Genomic DNA, 22,540 nt, shown 5'->3' with positions numbered 1-22,540 from the left:
GATGGGACAGGAGATACACAGAGCACAGGCTCCCTTGCTTCTGGCTGCTGAAAACCCCACTTACAACTTCTACATTTTCACAAAGTACTGTCTGCACATTTTCAACCCTCCCTCAATGACTAGAAACTTTGGTGTTGCTTTTTTAAAGTAAAGCTGAAATTATTGGAAACAGAAAGATGTCTTGACATTCCAGATTCCATTGCAGTTGCAGTTATGAAGATTTTTCAAATGCACATGCCCTTCCCAGACTCATTCACCCCATCCCTAACTTTACAGCCTAATACTGCCTTTCACTCAGTGTCCCAACAGTCCTGACCTATTGGATTGTTGAGACCCGATGTTACAATCCCCCATACTCTTTGTCCACTTTACCTTTAGCACATATTTTTCTTGCCCTGTGTATCAAATCCTCTGCTGCTTGGGGCCCAAAATAGATGTTTTCACTGTTTGGCTGTGAACACACTGAAGAGTCTATTCTGTGTGTGCCACAAAATGCCCTGGATGTAATTGGAGGACTGTGCATCATGATATCACCCGTTCATTTGTCTAATATAATTCAGCTCCTCTTGTAGCATGGATGATATGAAAACCCTAATTTCTGATGCCCCATCTGGCATAAGTCTCAATACAGACTCTCGTTAGATATGTTTGTTAAGCTTTAAGGTGCTACTGAAGGAATTTTTTTATTTTGTTAAGCTTGTTAGAGTGTTTCAGGTTTGTGCTTGGTTGGCGGCTGGTGCTTAATTTGTAAAATGATGGCCAGAATTCAGCCCTATCTGGAAGCCAGGCCCTCTAACCAGGAAAACTTATTCTGTAGCCACCAATGAAAAGGGATGGACTGGTTAGACTTGTTGAGTTTGTGCATGCTCAAGAGGCATGAACCCTTCTCTTTGGATAACCAGAACAAGAAAGAAAGAAAGAAAGAAAGAAAGAAAGAAAGAAAGAAAGAAAGAAAGAAAGAAAGAAAGAAAGAAAGAAAGAAAGAAAGAAAGAAAGAAAGAAGCAGTATTTGGGAGACTCCGTACACACAGCCCTGCCAGTTTGAGTGAGTTGATTGCATCTTGGGCTGGATTTGAGGGCCCTGCCAAATGGTTGTGTGATTGCTTCACTGAATACTCGAATCAAGACTGGGGGAAAAGTCTTCTGGTATTCTACTGCACCATCATAAATGCTTCGTAGTTGGACTGCAATAGTAGAGTAAAATCTCAGCTTGCATTGAAAAATTATGACTGGAGAGTGTAGTGAACCTATTGCACCATTGTTTCACTGCTTGATGAAAAGATTGAACAGATTCACTCAATCTACATAAGGGCACCTATCCCAGGTTGTGTGATTTGGACCTCAGATTCCAGGATCCAGCACTAGCTTCTCCAGAAGAACCCATGGCTTGGCACAAACAGGTTCCAACTCAATTTAAGTAGCAAATCTGGTTCTTCTGTTGTGTCTAGCTGTGGATGTCACCTACTTATTTGGGGGTGTTATGTACTTCTTGATATAGACCACTGTAAGTCAGGTGGATGTGTTTTTACATGCTTTCAGGAGGCAACCATTTCTGGAAAACATTCCGGCAGGGCTTTGCATTAAGTTGCCAATACAAATGAATTGAAATCTGCCTTTATTCATTTGCAGAGTTTCTATTCTGTATTTCCCCCAAGGAGCACAAGGAGGGGTCTATATAATTCTACCCTCCCAGGTTATCCTCAAAACAACCCTTTGAGCTAAGTTAGCTTCAGTTTGTGTGACTGGCTCACCTGGCTGAGTGAGTGGGGATTGGAACCTGGATCTCCATCTCTTCCTTTCCTAGGCTAACCCTCTAACCACTACACCACACACTGGCCTATCAGCTTCTGAATGGAAAAATGTCTTCTGGGGCTGAGCCTGCAAGAGACGCAGTATGTAGTCTTTTGCACACCCTGTAGTTCTGCCTGCACATGTGCTTCTTGGCATCAGTGCTTGCCCACTAAGTGGCAGACAGCTAGGCACTCTCGAGCGCTGTTCCTTGCACCACAAGGGCCATGGTGCTGGGTGAGTGAGTGCTGAGCTATGACCACTTGGTTCTGTGGGGATATTTGCAGTGATGAGAGGCCCTGAGCAGGGTCCTTTAGGTTCAGTCTCAGCCTCTCCATTATGCCCTTTGTGCCTCTGCTCCAAGCTGGGCTGTGTCAACAGAGTGATTGCAAAGTATCCTGTTTGAACAAGTCTTACTCACTACGAGACCTTGCAAGTTGGGAAGTTGCCTGGTGCATCAGAATAACAACTCCTCCAATCTTGCCCCCTTCAGTTGAGTGTGTGTCTCATCACCAGCCCCCAAGCAGAGGGCAGCCAGGGATGGGTCAAGTTGCATGCTGGGAGGATGAAGAGGATCCTTTGCCACCTTTTCTGCTTCTTGCAGGCTCACGGTTTGGGTATTTGCTTAGAAAAGGATTCAACAGTCGCCTAACATGGAGTCAGTTGGTCTGTGCATGAGTACACACAGATGTATGTATTTCAGAGGCACTGTGTCCAGATGTGCAAAGGCAGCAGCAGCAGCAGCAGCAGCAGCAAGCCCCCTTGCCACTAGCCTCTTCCCTTGGCAAAGCAGCAGCAAAGCTTCCCATTGAGCCCAGTGAGTTATCTATTCCATGTAGAGTTAGCAAAGCAAAGAGAAAATGGGCTGGAGATTAAATACTCGGCCTCAAACAATGTGACAATGAGCCCAGGCAGCTGCCAGAAGAAGAACCACATAGACATCCTTCTGCAGTTCATGTAGCTGGAGCAAATGCTCTCTGCAGGATACCTGGGCTGTAAAGCCTTTGGCCATGTCCTCCTTAAAAGGCTCTCCAGCGGCTGTGATGGCCATTCCCCATACTTAACAGGCTGCCAGTGGGAAGGCACAGTTGGTTCTTCAGAAGGCTGTGCCAGCTCTTCAGCCTGAGTTGATGGAATTTGACAGAGATTACCTGCAACAGAGTACCAAGCCTTTTGTCAACCCTACCTTGCACAGGGCTTCACAAGTCCTGGCAGTCAGGCAATGAGCAGGATTTGTGAAACCCAGTTTACAGCTCTGCATCAGGGCTTGCAAAGTGCAAGCCTGTGCCTTTGCCCACATGGTTTGATTTCAAACCACACAGGCAACAAACCCAGGTTACTCAATGTCATTATGGCATCAGGTGGCTGACAGAGGAGCAGCTCCATCTACCTGTCAAACTTGGCCTGCAGAGAATAAGGATCTAGCCTGCTAACCATATCCAGTTCCCCACCCTTGCCTTATTGCAATATATGTGAGACTAGAAGGGCGTTGATTTTGGCATTACAGGAAGTGGTAAATTGTGGCGGTAGTGACACATTTTTGCTTTGCCCTCTGTGTGGTTCACAGGTGTTGTTCTTGCACTGTGGGATGAAGTCAGGGATTCTGTGCTGTAACGCAGAAGATGGTTTGTATCAGCAGATCCGTGTCTAGAGATCTAACTGGTGACAGGCGTCTTTCGTCTGAAAAGGCCACACAGCCTTTTTTGCAGCTGGCATGTCCTCTCATAGATCAAGGATGGCTAATCTTGGACCCTTCAGGTGTTTAAGGTAAAGGTAAAGGGACCCCTGACCATTAGGTCCAGTCATGACTGACTCTGCGGTTGCGGTGCTCATCTCGCATTATTGGCTGAGGGAGCCGCCGTATAGCTTCCAGGTCATGTGGCCAGCATGACAAAGCCGCTTCTGGCGAACCAGAGCAGCACACGGTAAACGCCGTTTACCTTCCCGCTGTAGCGGTACCTATTTATCTACTTGCACTTTGACATGCTTTCAATCTGCTAGGTTGGCAGGAGCTGGGACTGAGCAACGGGAGCTCACCCCGTTGCAGGGATTCAAACTGCCGACCTTCTGATCGTCCAGCCCTAGGCTCTGTGGTTTAACCCACAACGCCACCTGCGTCCCTTGCAGGTGGTGCTAAACTACAATTCCCACCCCCACCACTCTCGACCATGGGCCATGCTTGCTGGGGTTGATGGGAGTTGCTCCCTTTCTAGTATAAACTGCTGACCATCTCTCTTTAGCCACTTTCCTTACAGCATACAGCCTGTGTCCCTATGTGGGATAAAGTGACCAATGGGGCAGAAGGCAGCACTCTGGCGGACTTTGCCTCCTCCATTTCAATCATGGGTGGGAAACTCCAGCTCCCATCAGCATGGACAATGGTCAGGGGATGATGGGGTTTGTAGTCCAGCAGCAGTTAGCCAAAATAGGGAGTGTTACCTGCCTGCCTGCGTTTGCTATCTTGCCAAACTGTCCTTTGATCACTCTCATTTTAGTCCTTTCTTTCCAGTTGGCTGCTGTTGTTTTCTTACCTCCCAAGGCCAGGAAGCGTCTCGTCACATTTTACAATACAAGGTGCTGTGTGGGCATTATCAGTAATACTGGGGAAGCTCTTTTCATTCCTTTGTCTCATAGTAGGGGTTCTGGATACTCATGGAGATGAGCTGTTGAAATCAAGAGCTCACCCACCAATTCCTAAAGAGTCATTTTATGTTACAGTATCATTTTTTTACATTAGAGTGTAAACACTTATAAAGTTTTCTGAAGTTTTCTTTGACCTATTTTTATATTAAAACAGAAACAAACAAACCACTGCACCCTCACATCTGAGTAATGTTGAAATGTCATCCTCTATAGCTGTTTCACACAGCTAAACACAAGAAAAGTGCTGTGGAAATCGAATTACCCCGGCCGTTTGTGACATCAGAGTTGTCCCAGCTAATCAGATACTTCTCATCATCATCACTATGATTTAGTCCGTTATTTTTTTCTACAGCCAAGGCTGATGGTGGTGGGGACAGCAGAGGGTAATGAAGATCAAAATTAAGATGCAGAAGCAGACACTTTGGTCTGTGGGTGTGCGCACGCATAGGACCAAAATAGCGGGACGATGGCAGAGGCGCAAGTGGGTGATGGATCTAATTACTCTCCCCCTAAGACTGGCTGAAGCCACCTGATCCCTAGTGGGAAGTGGGGTGTTGGTGGCAGAGCCAGCCTTATGTTGTTGGCATCGCATCAGTTCCTGCCTCAGACATCCCCTCCCCTACCAAGCACTGAAGCCCCTGCTGCGTTGGATTGTAGCTTCAAGGTTTGTGCCATTAACGCACTAGGGGCTAATCCTTTTGTGTTTTAACAAGAGAGCAGCTTCCCCCTTCCTCCTCTCCTCACAGCCTCTCTCTTGAGCAATTAAGGGGGGTGGATGGGTGAAAGCGTATGTGTGTGAGAGAGGGGGGGGGCAGGATCAGAGCAGCTCTGATGCTTGTTTGCTGAGAGAAGAGTCTGAAAGAGAGAATGTACTGCATTACATTCCCAGCATGGGTGATGCTGCAGCGAATCTATCTTTCACCAGGCACAGGAATTTTTCTTTTCCCAGGCACAATTATATTATTATTATTTTAACAGAAGCACTATTTCTTCTTCTTCTTCTTCTTCTTCTTCTTCTTCTTCTTCTTCTTCTTCTTCTTCTTCTTCTTCTTCTTCTTCTTCTTCTTCTTCTTCTTCTTCTTCTCTTTTTCAAGAGACAATCCTACCCACCTCTTGGATTTCAAGAACCACTCATGCAGTCCCACTGCAAAAGCCTGAAACATATGCACAGTTTGCGGCATAGAGAGGAAAATATAAAATTACAGTATCATAAACAGTGGTGCCTTTCCCATAGATTCACCATAGAACAGGCATTGTTCTGAAAGGAAGGACGAACAGTGTCTTCCACTTATGTACAAGTAAGCACTATTGAACTTCAGAGTAAACTTGCATAGGATTGGGCTGTACTTGTGCTTTAAACTAGCGTACAATGAAATCCAGGACGCGGGTGGTGCTGTGGGTTAAACCACAGAGCCTAGGGCTTGCCGATCGGAAGGTCGGCAATTCAAATCCCCGCGACGGGGTGAGCTCCCGTTGCTCGGTCCCTGCTCCTGCCCACCTAGCAGTTCGAAAGCACGTCAAAGTGCAAGTAGATAAATAGGCACTGCTCTGGCGGGAAGGTAAACGGCGTTTCCGTGCACTGCTCTGGTTCTCCAGAAGCGGCTTAGTCATGCTGGCCATATGACCCAGAAGCTGTACACCGGCTCCCTCGGCCAGTAAAGCGAGATGAGCGCCGCAACCCCAGAGTCGTCCACAACTGGACCTAATGGTCACGGGTCCCTTTACCTTTACCATTACCTTTTACAATGAAATCCTGAGTCACAGAGTTATGATGCTCTTCTGAATAAGGAAAATAAACAAGCTTAACGCAACAGGCACCTGATAGTTCTCTCAATGGGATTATAGCATCCAGCATATAGGAAATATACCCACACTCGAACCGTGTCTGCTTTGCACATTGTTTGAAGAACTATGAGTGTTTCCAGATGAAAGCTTAGGCCTACCGTTGCAAACTGATCGTTCAGATATTGCAAACGGGTTACTGGCAGCAAGTTGTTTTTAAAACTTGTCAGGTTTTTAATGGAAAGGGTAAGTTCTTAAAGAAATGGGAGTGCCTGATCACCTCATCTGTCTCCTGAGAAATCTCTATGTGGGACAAGAAGCTACAGTTAGAACTGGTTATGGAACAACTGATTGGTTCAAAACTGGGAAAGGAGTACGACAAGGTTGTATATTGTCTCCCTGCTTATTTAACTTATATGCAGAATTCATCATGCGAAAGGCTGGACTAGATGAATCCCAAGATGGAATTAAGATTGCCAGAAGAAATATCAACAACCTCAGATATGCAGATAACACAACCTTGATGACAGAAAGTGAGGAGGAATTAAAGAACCTTTTAATGAGGGTGAAAGAGGAGAGCGCAAAATATGGTCTGAAGCTCAGTATCAAAAAACCCAAGATCATGGCCACTGGTCCCATCACCTCCTGACAAATAGAAGGGGAAGAAATGGAGGCAGTGAGAGATTTTACTTTCTTAGGCTCCTTGATCACTGCAGATGGTGACAGCAGTCACAAAATTAAAAGACGCCTGCTACGTGGGAGAAAAGCAATGACAAACCTAGACAGTATCTTAAAAAGCAGAGACATCACCTTGCCGACAAAGGTCCGTATAGTTAAAGCTATGGTTTTCCCAGTAGTGATGTATGGAAGTGAGAGCTGGACCTTAAAGAAGCCTGATCCTGAAGAATTGATGCTTTTGAATTATGGTGCTGGAGAAGTCTCTTGAGAGTCCCATGGACTGCAAGAAGATCAAACCTATCCATTCTGAAGGAAATCAGCCCCGAGTGCTCACTGGAAGGACAAATACTGAAGCTGAGGCTCCAATACTTTGGCCACCTCATGAGAAGAGAAGACTCCCTGGAAAAGACCCTGATGTTGGGAAAGATTGAGGGACTAGGAGAAGGGGACGACAGAGGATGAGATGGCTGGACAGTGTTCTCGAAGCTACGAACATGAGTTTGACCAAACTGCGGGAGGCAGTGGAAGACGGGAGTGCCTGGCGTGCTATGGTCCATGGGGTCACGAAGAGTCGGACACGACTAAATAACAACAAAGTGTGGAGAAAAGACAATGTGTGATTTTGATATCAACAGTGTTCTCCAAATGCCGGGGGAAAAAACCCAAACATGTGTGTTTGAGGAGCACCAATCCTACCCCCCCCCCAAAATCCACCTGCAAGCAACTTCTGCTACCCAGAGGTGACAAAGAACAACATTAATGGAAGTCAGTTGACAAATTTAAATGAGTCACCTGGACCAGGTGGCATTCACTGAATAATTCCTAAAGAACTCAAAATGTGAAGTTGTTCATCTTTAAGGTGATTCTAAACCAAAATGACCCTCATACCACAGGTTTAATAGCTAGTGGAATGGTAATTTCTAAAAAGGATCTTTCAGGGTACAGACTCTGGAAATTACATTTCTATCAGCCTAGCTCTCTAACCCAGGCAAATTGGTGGAAGCAGCATTATAAAAGCTAGAACTATTAAACGTGTAGCCTTGGAAGAAACAGCATTAAATCAAGCTTTAATCATTCTTTGGTCAGGGTTGGGAAGTCAACAAAGGTATCGACTTGTGTGAATTGGTTGATATTATGGAGATTTTTAAAGCTTTTGACTGTTTAGGGTAGTTTTTAATATTTAATGCTGTGTTGTTTTTAACACTTGATTGGGAGCCACCCAGAGTGGCTGGGGAAACTCAGCCAGATGGGCGGGGTATAAATAATAAATTATTATGATTATTCCTAAACAACAAAACATGATAATATTCAATGTAAAAGCAAAATGATGCCCAGTGGAACAAAAATATAATAAAAATCCTAAATTCCCCAGCTGATGCTGAATTGGCTGTAACTCCTCAGGAAAAGATATTGAGTTCACAGTAGGGAATTCATTGAAAATGTCAGCCCAGTGTGCTGTGGCAGTAAAAAGAATGTACAGTATTATGAATTATTATTAGGAAAGGGACAAAGAATAAAAAGCAGCAAATTTATTTATGACATGTTCAGTTTTGATCTCTGCATCTTAAAGGGATGACCACAGTGCTAGGAAAGGTACAGAAAAAACGCAGTTAAAACGATCATTTTCCTTAAATAGAAAGTGTAAAAAGATTAATGCATTTGGGTTTAGAAAAAAGGTGTCAAAATTCAGGTGAAATTCTGCGTATAGAGACAATGAATAGGGAGGCATTCTCTCCCTCATAATACTCAGGATTCATCCAATTTAACACTGAATTGGGAGCTGCCCGGAGTGGCTGGGGAAACTCAGGATTCATCCAATGAATGTTGGGTGGGTGGCAGTAGAATCAGGACAGACAAATGAAGTAAGACATGTCTAAGGCTGTAATTAACATTGAACAAGAGACCTGCAACACAATATTGCAGTATATCCTCCCTCCTTAAAGCATGCACAGTCTTCATTTGGTTGCTTTCTGTGGGAAGGTACCCTCTTAGTTGTTGTTTTCAAAATGTGCTTCTGCAAAGCATGTAAATCCCCTGAAGATCCTGATACCTCCTTTTTCTTTCTCAGTATCCCTATTCTAGCTGTAATCCTGGCAGCACCCACCTGCTTAATTCGCTATTAGAAGGACCCATAAAGTATGCATAGCTGGTACTGAAAAGAGCAGTCCTTGGTCTCATTATTCTCTGCACTAATGTATAATAATCCAAAATGTGGGGCATTACTTTACCATGCTCCACTTCTCACCCCACACCTTGCAAGTGGCAGTCAATCGAGTGGGAGGAGCAGGGAAACTGATGAGTGTGGTTTTATCACACATTACATAGCCCCTGTATTATGGAAATTACAAGAGAGAATGGAGAAGATGCAGGGCTGCTACAACATCCTCCCCATCCTCCCAACCTTAGTTATAGATTTTATTTAAGCTTTTGTTTTTCAAGTCAATTTATATATTCATGGAGAATGAGTCTATCCAGAACCTTCCTTTCCTGTGACCTTAGGGTGAAGAGCAGGTAAATAACAACAATTGGGGGGGGGCACCTTCACCATTCTGCCCGTGAGCTTTTGTGGAGCGCTTTGAGATAAGAGTACCAGATGAGATGGCCCACTGGTCTATCGAAGCAAAGCAATGCTTAAGATTCTTAGCAGGATTCAGACAGAACATTTCAGACTCCCTCCAGTCCTTTCCCCAAGGCCATTTCCCCCTGTGCTCTGGACCATTTGTTCTGTTTGCTGCAGGGAGCTTCCTCTGGAAAGATGGGACACTGCATTTTGAAGACTGCCTGCCCTGTGTTTTCAAAGGGATGTTTATACTGCTGTCCCTTCCAAGTTAATAAGCCCAGTGCACATTGTACATAGGCAGTAGCAGGACCAGAGAAAGAAAAGGTGTCATTACCTGGATTTTCTCCAGGACAGCTGGGCTAGGGCTTTATTTACTGAATTGCCAGAAAGCCAAAGGCCAAGAAAGACCAACCCTGCAGGATGGGGCCAAGGGCATCTCTGATCCCCATATCCAAGCAAACAAGGGAATGTCCCTGCCCAGGTAGAGTCTCCAGGAGAGAGATGCTTCCCATGCGTATTTCCTGCCACTGTATCAGTGGAAGTGCCATGGCTTCCAAGTCATAGAGGAATCTCTGCGCAACAACATATGCATTAAGCAGGCATCCATCCCTGGGCCCTTTTCTTCGAATTGTGAATAGTACCAGCCAGGGACGGGAGTAGACAGCTGTCTTGGAGCAGCTGAGATTGAAGGTGATAAGGATTTTATTTTATTTACTCCTCAAAAAATTACTTCAGCAATGCTACATTACTTCAATAAATTTCTGTTATGCCCTTTGTCATAAACAACCTCTGAGTGGTTTACACAAATGCATTTATTTGTTATCACATATATATCCCACCTTTCCTCCAAGGACCTCAAGGTGGCAAGCATGATTCTCACATCCTCAGAACAACCATTGGGGTAGGTTAGGCTTGGGGATGATGACCATCCCAAGTTCACTCAGTAGCTTCGTGGCTAAGTGGGGTTTTGAAGCCTGGATTCTCAAGTCCTACTCTGACACTCTAACCGCTACACTGGCTCAAAATCTATAAACAATTACATATTAAAACCAGTATTAGAATCCAAATCAAGCCAACAGCAGAAAAGCAGCCTCCCATTACAAATGGGAGACAGATCCTTCATAGCTGCCATAGCACCCAGCAGGTTGTGTAGAATGCAAGCGACTTCAGTGGTGGGGGAATGGCGTCCCTGGTTTGCGGAGCAGGATCCTATTACTTCAACAGATCCCAGTCATTCCCTCATGCAGTGAACATACTGCTGTCTTTTGGGGTTCAGCCCATCTCCTTCTGAGGTTCATGCTCTATACACCAGCTTCTTTCAAATAAATGAATCTTCTAGCCTTCCTCTTCTAGCTTCCACACTTTTGACTGCCCAGATTTATTTGGCTGATGCAATGGATGCTATGGCCTATAATTGCCTTAGGGCAGGGCCTCAAATTAGGAGTCCTAATGCCCTACAGTTAGGGATGGGGTAGAAATTCAATTCAGTTTGCATTTAAAAGCAAATCACCCTGCGTTACACTTTCAGAAACAATGTGAAAACCAAAAGACAGCCAGCATCCATCAAAATTTGCACTTTTCTGAGTTTTGCAATGTTCTCCAACCAAGTAATGTGAAAAAAAAATGCATGTAGTAGGGCAAAGCATGCATAAAAATGCATATATTAGTGAACATAAAGTACAAAAGTGCATTGTATTGGAGAACACAGCTATTAGGCAAAATCACATACAAAAATATGTATATTAGGAGAAATGCTGATGAGCTTTCATTAGGACTTGTTTTAATGCCGACCAATGTGGAAATGTGGAGAAGAGAATTTAAGATTGAAAAAAATGAGAATGTGAAAGGAAATAATGGGCAGATTCCCGCTGCCTACATTCGCCAAATAAATTCTTCAGGGTCTCCAATCTGATCCTATATTAGCGGCTAATGAGCAGTGCGTTTGTGAGATGAGAAGAGATGGATATCTTCTTCATTTGTGGAGGACAAAGCAGAAATAGGAAGAATGAAGAGCTCAGCTGAAATCTTAGGGGGCTCAGGGATCCTGCAGTGGCCTGGCCTACCAGGCTGAAGGTGTCTTCAGGGCAACGCCATCCATATCCCAAAGCCCGAAAACTGTGCACAGAGTACTCCTTACATGGGATTCTGTGAAAAGTTAGCTTATAGTGTTGTCTAAAATTCAGGCAAGGATTTCTCCCACCCCATGGCAATTTTTTCTAGGCAATATATTTAGGGTATTTCCCCCCTTGTCCTCTGAAATGGTAACAACGAACAGTCAGATGGGATGGGTTTGTGCTTAAAAGGCAGCAAGGAAATGTTATCTGGGAGAGGATTAACAGATAGGTTCTGTTTTCACAGTTAGGGTCTAACTCGTCATCAGGTGTAGGTAATTTTTCTCCCAGTTTGTACTCTTTAACGAACCTGAGGCCCAGTGGTATGTGCACAGTGACTTGCCTGACCTATCACGGTTATTTGTTGTTGTCCTACGCACACTCCCTGGCCCCTTATCTTGCGACACATTGGTAGTATATTTGATAGAGATGAATAAGTTGTTGCTTACAGTCACAAAGGCCCAAGGTTATTTTGAAGAGGCTTTTTAGGATCATGATTCAATACTTGTGCCTCTGGTCTATTTACACAAGAAGGGAATCCCAGGGTTCTTGAGCCACATCCCATTGTGTACAATTGCACACTATTGTTGCCAATGAGAGGGAATTATTTTTTTAAAAAAAATGGGAAAGGATGGAGAAGTGCAAGAGGGGTGAGCGCCGAGCAGGACACAGGTAGGATGAGCTGGATGAACTGCTTTCATTTGTCCTCTGCCACAAGCCTTAGGATTGCAGCCTTGGACTTCCGATGTGATTTATACAGGAACTCAGCAGTAAGTTATGGGACATGCACTGATTGTGGACATTTGGCAGGCATGAGCAATGCTGAAAGCAGGATTGCGTATAACTGCCCCATTGTGAGCACAAATCATAATGAATGCACAATAGAAGACATCTGAAGGGTTTCTAATACATCTGCTCTTCTGTCCACAGGTGGCTGGGTACCAGCATTAGTTCAGTTCTGTATATCACGTATGAGAGTTAGCCTCAAACTTTTTATTTATGAGCATGAAAAGTGAACTGGGGAGTGCACCCCACCCCCAGGACGCATGCCAGCCCCGCCCCCACCTGCTTTCTGCCCCCCCCCATGCCGGAGCATGAAGCTCCGCCACTGGGGAGTGCAGCACACAAGGACATTTGAGTAGGTTTGCCAGATCACAACCTGGAGATCCATATGACAGAGCTCTGGAATGTGATCTGGCAAGCCTGGATAGGAGTTACTAAGTCACAAAAGAACAACACAGACAACGCTATGAAATACAATGAATTATTATGGACTACCATGAGCCTGGGGGACCCAGGTGGCGCTGTGGTTAAACCACTGAGCCTAGGGCTTGCTGATCAGAAGGTCGGCGGTTCGAATCCCTGTGACGGGGTGAGCTCCCGTTGCTTGGTCCCAGCTCCTGCCAACCTAGCAGTTCGAAAGCACGTCAAAATGCAAGTAGATAAATAGGAACCGCTACAGCGGGAAGGTAAACGGCGTTTCCATGTGCTGCTCTGGTTTGCCAGAAGCGGCTTTGTCATGCTGGCCACATGACCTGGAAGCTATACGCCGGCTCCCTCGGCCAATAATGCGAGATGAGCATGCAACCCCAGAGTCGGTCACGACTGGACCTAATGGTCAGGGGTCCCTTTACCTTTACCTTTACCATGAGCCTGAGCAACAGCCTCCCTCTTTATCACCCTTGCCACCCCAAACATGATAGATTAGCCTATCTTGGACCAATTAAGTTTTTGCCAGTGTTGGCTGAGTTGTCAAAGTTAGGCAGTGGGCAAAAAAGACACCATCTCCCTCTGAAAGCAGATTCTGGTGCCTTCTGAAAACAACCCTGCTGTAGTTATATATCCTTACACTCATCGGTCATCTTCTTAAGCAACTAAATTTCAAGCACGTGTTTCACCTCTACCTCCTGTCTGATATGTCAGAATCCAGAGAACTCCCTCTGGTGCCAGGCATGTAGGTCAAAACTGTCTCCAGATGGCTCTGCAAAGCCACCTTGGGGCTAACGGTATGAAGCCAGCTGGGTCAGGGATATCAAATCTAGTACTGGAGGAATAGGTGGCCCTAGGGGCCTGAGAGGAAGGGGGAAAGACAGAGATACCTGTTGGGTTAATGCTTATAATCAGATTTCTTTTGTAATTATGGGTATTGTTTGGGGGCAATCCAAGAGGCTCAGGTCCCAGGTCTTTTTTACCAGTCATGGATCTCCTTTCCCTTTCTCGTCTTATTTTTAAACTTTAAAACAATATTTTATGCAAATTTTATGCATTGGCCTGTGCCCCCGAGTCCTTTAAATACTTTGCAATACTCCTGTTGATAATGCTCTCCATCTTCCTTTGGCAATGGACAGTTGTTGCATATGTTGCTAAGCATCCTGGGAATCTCACAACAATAACTGACAATACCCCTATTTATTTATGTAAAGCTCATAACTTATTCTCCATACAGCTATCATCCTGCTTCTTGGCTTACCTAAATAGACCATTTTATCTTTGTTGTTGTTGTTTAGTCGTGTCCAACTCTTCGTGACCCCATGGACCAGAGCATGCCAGGCATTCCTGTCTTCTACTGCCTCCCACAGTTTGGTCAGACTCATGTTGGTAGCTTCGAGAACACTGTCCAACCATCTCGTCCTCTGTCATCCCCTTCTCCTTGTGCCCTCAATCTTTCCCAACATCAGGGTCTTTTCCAGGGAGACTTCTCTTCTCATGAGGTGGCCAAAGTATTGGAGCCTCAGCTTCAGGATCTGTCCTTCCAGTGAGCACTCAGGGCTGATTTCCTTAAAAATGGATAGGTTTGCTCTTCTTGCAGTCCATGGGACTCTCAAGAGTCTCCTCCAGCACCATAATTCAAAAGCATCAATCCTTCGGCGACCAGTCTTCTTTATGGTCCAGCTCTCACTTCCATACATCACTACTGGGAAAACCACAGCTTTAACTATACAGACCTTTGTCGGCAAGGTGATGTCTCTGCTTTTTAAGATGCTGTCTAGGTTTGTCATTGCTTTTCTACCAAGAAATTAAAGCAGGATTGCTATTTTGTTTTTGCCACCTTTGAGTTATTTCTCTAGAATTGGAGTCTGTTTCTTTGTGAGGCAGATGACCAGTGTTAGAGCCCCATGTATAGTGTTGCAACATTCCAGGCTAGAAGTGACCGATACTTGTGTAACAGTGGGCAAATCTGCCAGTTAGGGCAGCCCCCAAATTTCCTGGAGCCGTTTTCGCAAGGAAACCACCAAAAGTTGCCTAGAGATCTTAAAAAACATATTTACATCTCCAGACAGGGGTATTTCTGAATTTCTCAAGTAGCAGCAGATTCAGCATAAATATATACTCAAACTTCCCATTCTGGAAGGAGAACTGATGCAGTCTCTCTCCTTTACTGGCAACAACACAAGCTAAGATTGAGGATGATACTGCGATTTCATTTAGAATACTCTTGTTATTGGCACTGAAAGTTCTTCTGCAATACAAAAGCGTCACTGCGTTTCTGCAGTTTGTCACAGCTGCAGCAATTTCTGAAAGCAAAAAAGGCTCCCACCCCCCCGAATACAGTTTAATAATAATTATCTAAGGAAATTTAAGACGGAGGGTAAGGGGGAATAACAGCAGATAATTGACTAATTTGCTGAGGCAAAGAAACAGAAAATGAGATTGAAATTGACTGGTAGAAAGCTTCTCTATTAAGTGTTGTATAACATTTCACAGGTGACTACATTATGATAATTAAACCTTACAAGGTGCTATTCACTTAAACTGAGTGCATTTAATGTGGATAAGAGTTCTCATCTAGCTTAGTTCAGTTTGCTGGAAATATTAGCTCTCACCCAAAGTTTCTAGCTCTCATGACTGATGCATTATTTTATTTGTATTTCTGTCCAATCTTAACCCATTAGCAGATTACAATATATTGTTGTTTTATTCTGACAACAAACCTGTGAGATAGATCAAGTTTAGGTACAATGACAGCTCCATTCCCACCCACTAAGTTTTATAATATAACAGGAAATGTACATGCTGCAGGTAGGCTCTTTTTGCCGTTTCTTGGTTATATTTTATTAAATTTTCAAAAAAATTCACATATACATTCCAATACATATTTTTTCTTTTGTTTTGTCAACTTCCCGCCCTATTTTCCTTGGTGTTTTTATTACTGTACTCCCCTTTGCTGTATCCTAGTTTCTCCTTCTCTTATATCATAACAATAATACAATAATCTCTAATTCCTTCTGTTGCTCATAGTTCAAATCCTGATCATGAATTCATCATACTATAATATTTCTTCAAATAGTCCAAATCAGGTTTCTGTTCTTCCACAAAGCAGTCACCACCAGGCTCTCTTATTCTAGCTCAGGCATCCCCAAACTTCGGCCCTCCAGATGTTTTGGACTACAATTCCCATCTTCCCCGACCACTGGTCCTGTTAGCTAGGGATCATGGGAGTTGTAGGCCAAAACATCTGGAGGGCCGCAGTTTGGGGGTGCCTGTTCTAGCTGTTAACTTTGCCATCCCTTTATTTATCCATTCTTCTTTGGTGGGAACTTCTTCCGTTTTTGTGCATCATTGCAGGTAGACCTCCTGTGTCCAGAGTATGGAGGCCTCCTCTGCCTCTGTATGTTGCAGCTTGCTCTGTTCCCATGAGTGATACGTCCTTACTACAACTGTGGCTCCAGCCAGGCGCTTTCTCACTGGGGTCTCCAGGGACCAAGGTCATTAGCCTGCAATAGTAATTAGAGTACGTTAGCCAAGCAGAGAAAAGAGAGGCCACTCTGGCAGGGAAAACATCATTCAGAGTCACAGCTGGGTCGAGCAGGGAGACAAATGGATTCCCCCTTCCCTCTCTCTTTCCCTATGAGGCAGGGCCAAAGGAGCGTGTCTGGGGCTGGGGGACAACAAAGGAGGTCCTGGACAGTACTGCAGCTTCCCTGAAGCATTAGGAGGTGGCTGAGGACAGAGCTGGCCGGAGACCAGAAAACCCCTTTCCGACACAGCTGGGGTTGGGGGCAGGAAGAGGCTCCTCTGAGCCAGGAGGGTGATCCGTCCAGCTGGGCTAAGGGGTGGCAGGGAAGAGACATCAGGACAAACGGGAGCTGTTTGTACAGAGGAGGGATCTAGGCCAGAGGTCTCTGCACTCAGCCTTTTGGAAGTCTGCAGCTCTTGTGGTGCGTGAATGAGCCAGGCATTCCAGTGCCTTCGTGGCAAGAGCTTCTCAGGCAAGGGACAGACGCTTGTTTATTTATTTAGAGCAATATTAAAACACTAAAATAAGGAGAAATGTCCGCCTTTACCTTTGGGGAGAAGAAGAGTAGGACTGGTTCCTCACCCCCGCCATCCCACTGCCTTTTGGAAGTGATTCCTATGTGAACTACAGCCACTTCAGAGGCCTTGGGCTCCCTGGGGCAGTGAGCCATGGGTCAACAACCAGGGGTACTCGCAAGCCAGTTGAAGAGTCTCTTCCTGTTAACTCTGAGGCCAGGAACCTGGGAACAGTCTGAGAGAGGCAGCACAAGGGGGCTTGTTCAAGTGGTGGGGAAGGAGGTGGCTCAGCAACATGCAGGTGGGGAACTCTCTCTTATAAATCCTGGCTCCACAGGGTGGCGTGGGGATTGCCAGGTAGAGAAGTTTTCCAGTAGGGATCATCACCAGGCAAGGGACCTAGGCCAATGTGATCTGGAATCGCAAGAGCAGCCCACGTCCCCAGCAAAAGCTTTTGCATGCTGCTGCCACCAAGGCAAGGTTCATCATGACAGACGCATCTGTCTGTCCTACTATCTAAATATGGAGAAAGCTCAGCCCAGGAGCAAAAGCAGCATCTGGCGCTGCTGGCTTCCTGATCAATGAGCTTCCCAGCTCCCAAACAGAAGCAGCAATTAGGGACTAAGGAAACATGATTTCCCAGGGCTAAAAATAACCACACAAGGAGGGGAGGAGGGATAGAGGGATAGTCTTGGGAACAGCCCTCCAGACTATGGGCTGGTTACTGTCCCTCTGACAAGCTCTGAGAGGTTTCAAAATGTCCCTTAGAGATAGGGGAAATTGGACATGCGCCACTCGCTCCTTCCTGACCAGTCAAGTTCTAGCTTTGGCTCTCAGGATGCTCGTTTTGGAGCATCAAAAGTATGCATTTCCAGAATGAAGTGCAGAATGAATCTAGAGCAGAATCTTGAAAGCACATTTTCGAGAATCTAAAAACTGGAGTGTGTTCAAATGCCGGAACTTCTTTTAGTGCTACAAATCAGTTTGCTCCCCAAATGCTGTCAGACAACCACCACCAATTTTTATGTACTTTTTATTAAAATTAACTCCAAGACCAGCAGTGTTTTGCTAGTTCCAGCCTTATTTCTTGGAAATTGCACATGGTGTAATCCTTACGGGACTGATGAAATTGAGAAAGCAGCAATAAAACTTCGAGGTTTTCCATTTATACACCCAAGAACACTAGCAGCGTAGCACAGAGGAGAGCATGGGAAGTTAGCTGGATATAATGGCAGGGGACGGGGTAAGGGTCACACACAAGCCACATCCATGAATGCCACCTGAAAACTGGGTAAGGACATAGTGCTGCCTGAAAGTTTTGTGCTGCCGTTGCAATGTACAATGTAAGAATGGCTGCCTATGAGCCGACAGTGCAGAGAAATATGGGGGAACTTTAGAAGGGATGTTGCCTGCATTCTCCAGAATAAGTGAGCGAATGGTGCTTATATGGAAGAAAAGTCTTGTTTGTGTTGAAGCACACTTCCGTTTGTGATTTTATAATGGGCTAGTTAGTTTTTGAACTATCCTCCTACCGTAGAAGAAGAGTTTGGATTTGATATCCCGCTTTATCACTACCCTAAGGAGTCTCAAAGCAGCTAACATTCTCCTTTCCCTTCCTCCCCCGCAACAAACACTCTGTGAGGTGAGTGGGGCTGAGAGACTTCAAAGAAGTGTGATTAGCCCAAGATCACCCAGCAGCTGCATGTGGAGGAGCGGGGACGCGAACCCGGTTCCCCAGATTACGAGTCTATCACTCTTAACCACTACACCACACTGGCTCCATAGTCCAAAAGGCACTACAATTGTTAGGACAAAACTAGACATGATACAGAAGATCTAGGAACTTGATCACCCATGTTTTTAACTACTGTGGGGGAGAAGCAAAATGGATCAGAGCTGCAGTGCTCAGGGAGCGGTTTTCAACACTTCTCCCCCATCCTCCTGTATCATTTTTGTGACTGAGTCCCCCCACCCCACCCAAGACTGGTGTATTCAACGACATGTACTTGACGCAACAATAGAGCCCCACCTCTCAATCGCCTAACGTCACTATGACACCAGGTGACCCTCGCCCCCTCTTTTTGCCCACCTCTCCATGCAGAGAGCTCTGCAATTTGTGCCCAAGTGCCAATAGTCAGCTGATTGTTGGGGCTCACATAGTGTTACAAACAGAACTATGAAAGCCCTGACTATCAGCTGAGGCCATCACTGCCCTGACTCCTGCCAAAGGAATTTCACATTTTGAAAAACGATTCTGAAGATGTATATTGCCACAACTTATCCCAGGAGTGGGGGAGCTCAGAGGCCAAATGCAGCCCTCCAGGCCCCTCTCTTTGGCCCTTGGGATCCTCCCCAGGCCACAATCCTCACCGGCCCTGCTTTGCGCCCTCCATGAGCAGCTTTGCCTGGCTGGAATGTGTCCTTGCACTTTGATAATGCCTCTTGGTTGTCTGGGTAGTGAACAGAGAGGGGTGTGTGAAGGTGAGTAGACACTAGTCTACTGTACAAAGCAGTTGTTTATATTCATTGTTCTGCCCTCTTTGGCCTCTGACCTTTAAAGCCCTAAATGGTCTCGGTCCAGTATACCTGAAGGAGCATCTCCACCCCCATCGTTCTGTCTGGACACTGAGGTCCAGTACCAAGGGCCTTCTGGCGGTTCCCTCATTGCGAGAAGCCAAGTTGCAGGGAACCAGGCAGAGGGCCTTCTCGGTGGTGGCGCTCGCCCTCCCATCAGATGTCAAAGAGAAAAACAGCTACCAGATTTTTAGAAGACATCTGAAGGCAGCCCTGTTTAGGGAGGCTTTTAATGTTTAATAGATTATTTTATTTCATTTTTCTGTTAGAAGCCACCCAGAGTGGCTGGGGAAACCCAGCCAGATGGGTGGGGTATAAATAAATTATTATTGTTATTATTATTGTTATTATTATTATTATTATTATTATTATTATTAGTTTGTGCTTGAATCCTTCCTGCAAAAATACATACATACATACATACATACATACATACATACATACATACATACATACAGGCATTCTGGGAAGTAGCCCTTGGGAAAGTAAGCCCTCTGCATGCAGGGATCTTTCCACTGTTTGTTGCCCAGCGCATGCTGAAGAATTGACCTAGTGGATCACGAGGAGCCTTTCATTCTAGGGCAGAGCAGGCATTTTTAGGCCAAGTGCTTATTTTTGGCTTCACAGGACAGCCGGAAGGTCACTCTTGCAATCCCAGAAAAGTTCCGGCCGCATCTGGGCCAAAGGCATGGCCCGTCTGTTCCAAGGCACACAGCAAGAATACTTGGTTTGTGTCCGGAGCACTGTGATCCCATTCAGGAGCCCTTTAACCAGATTAGAGAGGGATTGAAGGGTTTAGCTCTGGTGTGAATCTGAGTTTATCCCAGATGGGTTGCCAGCACGGCGGGCATTGCCCAACAGCCGCCCACAAAGACACACAGCACAGTCTTTAAGCCAAGGAGTCCAGCCTTCTGAACACATGGGGGCCTTTGTCGGCAGTAGGATGAAGGCTGTGGGGTTAGGAGGCAACAACATCCCTGGGTTCATTTGGAGCCAGGAGATCCCTGGAGGGTGTTAATGATTAACAGCCTGGTTGGCCTTAAGCTGGGCTATGCCAGGAGCTGTAAACAGACCAGGGGCAGCGCTACTGGCACCTTCCCCCTCGTTCCCTCCCCCTATGAAATGTTTTCCTAGACACGGACTGGTGGGGAGAAGTTGACTCTGTATCAGGAAAGGAGAGAGTCCCTGCTGGCAGGAGTGCATGAAGTGTCATGATGATGGAATGCACAAGCCACTGTCCACAACCAGATCAGGGCTCCAGGCATCGGGGCATGTGTCCTCTTCAGCAAGCCTCATCTTACCCACCACGCAAGGCGCAAACAGCCCTACCCTCCTTCCCACATGCACTGCCTACTGCACACACCACACACACAGCTCCCTGGTACCTCGGTGTGGCATCCTGTCGCTGCCGACACCACCCCACGGACGGCACAGCTACACTGCCCTTTGCTGGATCCCCGCAGACAGCACAAGGTCAGAACCACCAACACAATCCTACTAGTTTTCTGGATCCCAGATACATTGGCTGGGTATACTGCCTACATTCAAAGCACCTTTTCACAGACACATCCTGAATCCAGAGAAAACTCGTCTACCCCTTACAGTGATACAATTCCCCTCATCCTTAACAAACTACAGTTCCCAGGATTCTTTCGAGAAAGGAAATGCATTTTAAATGTATGCTGTGTACGCAACCATTATTTCCAGAACTCTTTGCTATCTTCTCCACTCCCCACATCTCTATCTCCCTCTCTCTCTCTTTCTGTCTCACACACCTGCCTTCTAATCCAAAGTACTGCTGTTCTCTGGCCACAAGGCAAGGCTATTTTGCCAATCAATACCGCATAGACAGAGGTGTCCCTGGGAGAGGGCTCATCCTATCCTCAAAGGTGCCCATGTTTCCCTTTGCTAGTACAGTCGTGCCTTGGAAGTCGAACGGAATCCAGAAGACCATTTGATTTCCAAAACGTTCAGAAATCAAAGCACAGCTTCTGGTTGGCTGCAGGAAGCTCCTGCAGCCAATCTAAAGCCACGGAATCCCCATCAGACATTTGGGTTCCAAAGAACGTTTGCAAACCGCAACACTCACTTTCGGGTCTGTGGCATTCAGGAGCCAAAACGTCCCAGTACCAAGGCGTTTGGGATCCAAGGTACAACTGTACAAGAGATCCACTGTCTAGCCTAGCTATGCAAAGGCTTTGGGATTCTTTTCTCGTGCTCTGTTGTTTTGGGCTACATGCTGCTCCCCAGCACTGGCTGCAGACTTTGGCAAGCTGGCCTGTGGGGCAGGGAAGTCTCTGCATGCTGCTGCTCTGAGGAGACGAGCAAGAAAAGGGCAGCCCCCCTGTACTGCATTGTAGTGGATCAAGTCTCCCTGGGCACTTGGCCTGGATCCAAATCCAGCCCTGAAATAGCTCCCCACCCCCAAACAGGCTCCTGTTACAGTGACTGGCATCTGAAGCAGCCCCCTAGATTGGGCGTTCTCAATTCCTCCTGGCTCCAGTGAGGGTCAGAAGGTTCCCCGCACCAACCAGAGGCAGGGTCAAACCACCAACAAGCACCAAGCACCTGATCTGGGTGGAGGCTGCGGTGGCCATATTCACTCCTAACAGGTCCCTGTCAGCCCACAATTTCCTGGCACTGGACAGCCTTCCTGGATGTAGCCCAACAAACCCAGTTGCAGAGTGCGTCATCCACCTTGGAGACAGGGTACTGGAGCCTAGAGTTTGCAGAAGGGCAGTCAGAAGCTTGCAAGACTTAAGTGCCCCTCTTTTCGCGTTCTATCTTATCCTTCGCAGGGCTCTGCTAAACCGGCCGCAGGACGTTCTGTAGGCAGCCAGCAGCTCTGGGAATATCCCAATGCGGCCTTGCAGCCCTGCAGAGGGATGTCCCAGCCACGTCTTCTCAGTATCCTGCTGGCACTGGTGGTGTGCCCTCAGGTAAGGGCCTTGGTCCCCAACCCTCCCCAGCCCCTCTCCACCCCAGGCCCGTACATATCAGGCCGGTCCTCCTTTCTGCTGTCTTTTTTTCCTTCAGGGACCCTCAGCCCAGATCATGGACTTCCTCTTTGAGAGCTGGAAGGCCTATAGCGAAGAGTGCTACCACAACATGAGCCTTCTGCCACCATCCACTGGTGAGACAAGCACCCCCT

The 22,540-nt window shown here is 46.2% G+C and overlaps 1 protein-coding gene across 1 annotated transcript in view; it reads left to right on the top strand.

Annotated features, from left to right (window-relative positions):
* The window catches only part of GCGR (glucagon receptor), a 41,384-nt gene that overhangs the window by 4,376 nt on the left and 14,468 nt on the right, over window positions 1-22,540 (top strand). Inside the window, exons 2-3 of the mRNA XM_035104244.2 lie at window positions 22,188-22,328; window positions 22,426-22,522. Of these exons, the coding sequence (XP_034960135.1) occupies window positions 22,188-22,328; window positions 22,426-22,522 (238 nt within the window). The remainder of the gene's footprint in view (window positions 1-22,187; window positions 22,329-22,425; window positions 22,523-22,540) is intronic.

Source organism: Zootoca vivipara, chromosome 2 (assembly GCF_963506605.1).
Source record: "Zootoca vivipara chromosome 2, rZooViv1.1, whole genome shotgun sequence".
NCBI classification, from domain to species: Eukaryota; Metazoa; Chordata; class Lepidosauria; order Squamata; family Lacertidae; genus Zootoca; species Zootoca vivipara.
Note: the sequence above shows the minus strand (reverse complement) of the source record. Positions and strands in the feature narration are given on the sequence as shown.